Consider the following 6808-nt stretch of genomic DNA (forward strand, 5'->3'; position numbering starts at 1 on the left):
CCCACTTATAGAATCTAATTTTGGGGTGGGGAGGTCACCTTAAATTCATCCCCTGTACTGCTGTGGCAGGGAAAGCAGTGTTGAGGTACCAGAGGTCAGATCCCTGCCCCATGCTTGTCCCCTTGCTGCCTGCCTCCCCCACCCCCTGCGGCCTGCCCCCTGCTCCTTGTCCACCCCTCCCTTACCTTCTGCTGCAGCTCTGCCTCTCTGGGGCAGTCGGCAGCAGCGGTGGCCCCAGCCCAGCCAGGGAAAAGCAGTGGCATCTCCCAGTCCAGCCGGGTTGGGGCTTGAGGAACTAGAGCTAGAACAGAGATAAGGGGGGAGGGAGGTGGAGTAACAGCCTTAGGGTGACCACTGACGCATCCCCAGAATACAGGAAATCGTCTTTGTGAGGGGTGGGACCACTTGCCCCTTGGCCAATCAGTGGTGAAGGGCGGGTCTGCCATTTTGGCCAATCAGCAGTGAGGGGTGGTGCCACCAGGCCTCTTAGCCAGTCAGTAGCAAGGGGCAAGGCCACCACAAAAAGATGGGAAAAATAGCACCGGCCTTGGCTTATTGCTGACTTTTATAATAAAATATTAATTCTCTTTTACTTTGCACTTTTAATGACATTGAATGCAGACAATAGCAATTTTGTTCATGAGTACCAAATTAATAAGAAGTAATTATTATACACTTGGTGCCTGGAAATCTGCCCAGAGCATTGGATGCCTATGGCAGTGCAGCCAGTGGGACCCTTTCTTCCCCAGGAGACAGACAGACTTGCCTGTCCTGGAGGAGAAACAATGGCTTAGTGAGCTGGCCCAGGAGCTCAGAGGTCCCTCTGCTCAAAGACTTGCCACCCCATACAGCAGGACACCTCAGACTCACCGGGCTGCTTTGTGGGTGTGAAGATGGTGACAAGAGCCTCCTTCCAGTCCCACCGGCATTCCAGCAGATACAAATGCAGCGCTTCACTGCCTGCTCTCAAAACGATTACCTTGTGGCAGCGCGGGGGTGGGGGGCGCATGCAGATCAGCTGCCTGGCTCTGGCAGCTGAGCTGCAGGGCCCAGGCCTACCCAGGGTCAAGATGCTCAGGCACACAGCAGTGCCTCCGTTCTTGCTGTGCCTGTGCCTGCACCTGCACTGCAGCCATGGCTCCCCCTCTCTCTCGTCCCTCCTTCCCTCCCTGGCTGGGAGCCTTGCTCCTCCTGGCTGTGCACCACCCTACCTCTAGGCACAGCTAATAGAATTGTGAAGACAATGACTGACATGTATTTCTACCAATTAACTGAAAACAGAACTTTATGCAGTCCATTCCTCATGCAGAAACAGACGGGGGACAAAGGGTTTTAAAACAGGATGGTCCAGTATAAACCAGGGCCAGCCTAGCAGATGCAGGCATAGAAGGGCAGGCTGCAGGTTCCCCCCACCGCCCTGCTGTCTCCCCTGCACTCCTCAGCCACAGGGGCTGTCCCCTCCCCTACAAAATGGGCTGCTCTGGCCCAGGGCAGGTGGCAGCTCAGCTCCAGCTTCAAACCTGAGTCTGGGACCAAAGCCTGAGCTGAGCCGCTGTCTGCCCCAGGCTAGTACTCAAATCCAAGACAAGGCTTTTTCTCCCATGTGGATTGGATTTGTGTAAATATGGTGCTTATATAAACCAAGCAATAACATTAAACGTATCAAGCAATACAGATACCAGAGTTTGGTCGAATCCTTTATTCACTCTAAATTCAAAACTTGGGTTTTAAAATGCCTGAGGTAAACATTGTGACAGAAAATAAATTGATATTCCTGATGAAACTTTCAGCAAGGACCTTGTTCTTTTTAGTTCTTGGCAGAAAACTATACACTAACGGATGTTCGCTGCTATGTTACACGAGATGATCTGAAAAGCCTGAGACTGAGGTACTCCCCATTCTATTTATTAAAATTAATTGCAAACTGCTGAAATATAGTAGTTATTTCGCTTAATATAGCTCCTGGCACATTGTAACTGATATTCTGAAGGTCTACTTACATTAAAAGAATACTATAAAATCTAATAAACAATATTCAGGATTACTGAAGTCACTGAGGCACTCTTTGACAATGTACTAGTACACTTTTTTAAAAGTTTCTTTTTTTTTAAAAATGTCTTAGTTTGATTTGTTTTATGAAAATGTATCTTGCACAGTAAAGCAGCAACATATTGTCTTGAGATGTTGTTCTCTGAATACTTGCTTTTGTATAAAAAAAAAATTATACATAGAAAATATATAACGTTTTGAGAATAGTAAATTACAGAATCTTTCTGAAAACTGTGTAAACTCATACAGCTGCAATGTAACTAAACTGCTGCATAACCATACCAAGGCAGTTTATCATTACAGGAACATATTTAAATAAAAATGGTACCTGTAACTAAACCAGAAGTTTTTGCCCCTGATTATCATTTCAGCTAAAAGTTAAAATATGGACAGTTAGTGCATTACAGTGTATTGTTAGTGAGGGATTGCTTTATAAAATCAACAAGAATATTTTTTAGGAATTTACTTTTTAATTGTTTTTAATTGTATTTTAGTACTTTGATTTGGGTTTTTTGTCGTCTTTGAGTGGAATGAAACTTATTAGTACTGCTGCAGAAAAATCAAAGAGTAGCTAATGTTTTGAAGTGGGAACCATTTCATAATAGCTAAGTATCTTTGTGGTTTTTCTTTTCCAGAGGAGGGATGCTGTGTACGCTCTGGAAGGCCATCACTGACTTCCGAGAGAAGCATGCCTGATGGTGGCTATGTGTGTTTCTGCTTCTCTGTGGAGAGATTAGGAAATCCTCTATGGCACAGAGCAGGTGTTCTGTCAGAGAGACTGTTGCACTTTAATCCAGTATTTGTTTACCAATGTTAAAAACACTGCAGCTTCCTGACTGCATTTATGCCTACAATCCCTGTAAACAACCTTCAATATTATTTTATTTTAAATGTTTTTACACAGCTTTTTCCCAAAATAAAATCTTTAATTAAAAATGCATCTTAAAGTAAGCAGATATATTAGTTTCACCCTCCCGCCCCCAACCTGATGTCAGATTTCATGTGATTGTGCATCACTGGAACAAAACCAAAATGTGACAATTTTTGAAGTTCATTCCTTGTAATATATTTTACTCTATAGTACAACTGCATACGTTCAATCATAATGTAAAGCTTACACTTTTTCTTTTGTGTACAGAACCAAAAAATAATTGTTTCTACCTACTGCCTGACATAAAGTTAAACATTGTTTATTTTTGGTAACTTAAGTTCTACAGTGCATTTGTTTTAGAGTTGTTTATGTACTACTGAACTGTACCAGTTGCATACACCTGAACCATAGTAAAGTTAGCTTGTTCTAAAGCTATCTATTGTGATATACACGGTAAAAATAAAGAGAATCTAAGAGTAAAATTTGATAATTTCCTGATTTTAAAGGATTCTAAATAGTTCAAACTGTAATGCATAAGGGAATAGCTAGGAGTAATGGGATAAAACTAAAAGGAAAATTTTAGGCTGAGTACTTACTCAAATCTAAGACAAGGTGTCCCCCATCAGCATGGAGGAAAATGCCCCTAATCTTATATTCATATACAAAGCCAGAGTCAGAGGTGCAGCAGCCACCTGCCCCCTATCCCCCTCCTCTGCTTGCCTCTGCAGCTTCTGCCCCCCACCCTGCCCCTTTCTGTCAGGTACAGCTCATCTCCAACTCCAGCTGGATTCCCTCCTGGGCATAGAGCATGTGAAAACTCCATCCTCTGCCCTCCCAATCAGCTGTGCTGCCACTGCTGCATGACCCAGCAAGGGTTGAGCTTCCACATGCTGTGTTCTAGGAGGGAACAGAGCCCAAGCACCCTCTGACAGTAAGGAGGCAGAGGCTGTGGTAGGTGTTGGTGGTGGGGCAGGAAGGCTGCAGGGGAAGCAGAGGGTTAAGGAGCCATCTGAACCCACCCCTCCCCCAGCCACTGCCGTCCCTGCTGTAGTGGGAGGTAGTCTTAAATTCAGGGTTGACTTAGATTCAAGTAAAAGCAGTGATACTTTTTTAACCCCCCAAAAACCTTAGTGATAGTAAAATTACCTTTGCTGTACCTTGATAGACATTAGTATTATATTTTTCTTCATGTTATCAGTTTCCATATTTTCACAGGACAGAAGTACTCTTGGATGTTCTAGCTGATTTTATGCAAAGTTTAAGTAGCCACAGTAAATTGAGATGTGAACTTCCAGATTCCCAGCTACCACTTGTAAAATGTAAAATAATTTCAGCATGTTGCTTTCTACTGAAAGGTTTTTAGTTCCTCGGGCTTCTTTCCCATATACTGCGGAAAAAGGACAGTGTTTTTCTATTGGCATTTAGAAGTGCTGGAAATCTCATACTTTATCTAATTGTCCATTAGTAGATCTATAATATCATGTGATATTAACCAATATTACACCTAGGCTGTTGTGATGTATAACATTGGATAATATCACATGATTACAAGGAAGTTTTAAGAAACTTTGTAGCTGATATATAGGATAACCTGTTTAGAAATAAACTTTTCCCATAACATTTTAATAGTTGCTATATGACTTAGCTGTTAAATTTGAATGCTTGAAAGAGAATAAATAACTTCTCTAATTATTCTAAATATAAAGTAACGAATTGCTGTCCTGGTAGGTATGCAATGATATTTTTATAAATCAATGTTATAGCCAGATTGCTGGGAGAATAAAATAATATTGAGGGGGGAAAGCTAGTGCTGCAATAAGTTGGTGAAATACTTCTGTACATGGTGGTATGTTTTTAGTCCAGAGGGCTTTACAAAAAGATCTATAAACATGCATCACTGAAATACAGCTACATATGCAGCAAGCCATGTCTAAAATGTAAACGTACAGCAAGCAAACAGGGGTAGCAAACAAGACAAGCAGCTTGCAAGTAATTTTGCCTCCCCCTCTTTGAAGGGGAGCCTTTAAGCTTGGTGAGAGGAACTAGGGAAAAAGGAACCTTTCAGGACCAAGGAGCAGTAAAAAGACCAGCTTACAGGCTAGTTTGCTAAGGAAAGTCTGTTTGGAAGAAGAGCAGGAAGAGAGGCAGCAGGGGGATGTGTAGGGGATGGGTTGGACAGGGGTGCTCCTACCTCGCACCTGGGTTGCATTAGATGCCCTGCGGAGGCTCCTTCTCTGGGCCCCCCAGGAGAAGGGAGGAAAGTGGCAGTATGTATTTCCCGAGCTGGAGCAGGTGGAGAGGCCATACACTGGACCAGTTCTTCCTCTGAGACGCAGGGAAATGGCTGAAGGATGTTGCAATGCCAGAGCCACCGTCGCTGCCTCTGCTTGCACCTGTTAGGTGTCTGTCCAGGCAGGACCGCTCACTGTTGAAGCTTCCACCCAGGTCCTGATTTGGTGCTGTGGAGACTGCAGCTTGCAGGTTTCTTCCAGTGACAGTCAGGTGGGAGACTGCCTGTGATGTGAGCAGTGCCTCCTTGTAGTGTCCCTCAGGGAGCAGGCAAGAGAGCTGCAGGAGGTGGCAAGGCTCCAAAGCATCCTCTGCCAGGAGGACTTCATTGATTCTGTGTTGAAGGAGATCTCTAGGACTGTGGAGGAAGGAGTACCAAAGGCAGTGCTAGAGAAGGGAGTGGACATGGACTCCCAAAAAGGTGGAAGCTTGAAGCTTGTGACCTCTGGCAGCAAACAGAAATCTTCATCTCCACCTGAAGCTGTCTGCCTGGAGAACAAATATGTCACAGAATGATTACTGAGACTCATCCAGCCCTCTGACTACTTCCCCATGCTGCTCAACTATGTGGGCAACAGTGATACTGCCAAGGAAAACCCTGACCAGATCAAAAGTGACTACAGGTCTCTGGATGCAAGGGTGAAGGGGACTAGGACTTTAGCTTCTTTGATCATGAGATGTTGTTCCTAGAAGGATTGCTAGGAAGAGACAAAGAGGTCAGGTTACCTCTACCTAACAAAGAGAGGTAAGAGCACCTTTGCAGACAGGCTCACTAACCTAGTGAGGGCTTTAAATTATGTTCATCAGAGGATGGAAACCAAAACCCAGAGGTAAGCTGGGAAGTAGATGACCTGGAGGAAGCGTAAGCAGGAGGGGGCAATAAGGTAAGCATTCTCATTCTTCCTGTGGAAGTAGGGCAGTTGGCTAGCTGCCTCAGGTGTGTATACACGAATGCACGGAGCCTGGGAAACAAACAGAAGGAACTGGAAGTCCTTGCACAGTCACAAAACCATGACATGATTGGCATATCAGAGACTTGGTGGGATAGCTCGCATGATTGGACCGCTGTCATGGATGGGTATAAACTGTTCAATAAAAACAGGCAGGGGAGAAGAAGAGGAGGAGTTGTGCTTTATGTAAAAGAGTTGTATGATTGCTCAGAACTCCAGTGCGAAACTGGAGATAGGCCTGTTGAAAGTCTCTGGGCTAGGGTCAGTGTGGAGAGCAACAAGGGTGCTGTCATGGTGGGTGTCTGCTATAGACCAGGAGGATGACGTAGATGAGGCTTTCTTCAAACACAAGTTTCTTGATCACAGGCCCTGGATCAAACCTTTACATCTTCTGGGAGAGGAATACAGCAGTGTACAGATAATATGCAATCTAGGAAGTTTTTGGAGAGTGGGGACAACTTCCTGGTGCAAGTGCTGGAGTGGCCAACTAGGGGCTGTGCTCTTGGCCTGCTTCTCAAACAAGGATGAATTGGTGGGGAATGTAGTATAGTGGATGGCAACTTGGGCAGCAGCAACCATGAGATAATTGAGTTCAGGATCTTGAGGAAATGAAAGGAGAGCAACAGCGTAAGGACTTCAGAAAAGCAGA

General features: G+C 44.5%; 1 protein-coding gene across 2 annotated transcripts in view; it reads left to right on the forward strand.

Annotated features, from left to right (window-relative positions):
• Positions 1-3402, forward strand: part of MAP3K5 (mitogen-activated protein kinase kinase kinase 5) — a 192843-nt gene extending 189441 nt beyond the window's left edge. Inside the window, exons 29-30 of one of the 2 annotated variants that reach the window (XR_002099428.1) lie at positions 1791-1888; positions 2685-2707. Coding sequence is in view for 1 of the 2 variants with exons in the window: in XM_019527276.1 (XP_019382821.1) it covers positions 1812-1888; positions 2685-2745 (138 nt within the window). In the remaining variant the exon portion in view is untranslated. Of the gene's footprint in view, positions 1-1790; positions 1889-2684 lie in introns of both variants that reach the window. The other variant, XM_019527276.1, reaches the window with a different exon arrangement.
• Positions 3403-6808: the final 3406 nt, after the last annotated feature.

Source organism: Gavialis gangeticus, unplaced genomic scaffold (assembly GCF_001723915.1).
Source record: "Gavialis gangeticus isolate Ggan-Ray unplaced genomic scaffold, GavGan_comp1, whole genome shotgun sequence".
In the NCBI taxonomy this organism is placed as follows: domain Eukaryota; kingdom Metazoa; phylum Chordata; order Crocodylia; family Gavialidae; genus Gavialis; species Gavialis gangeticus.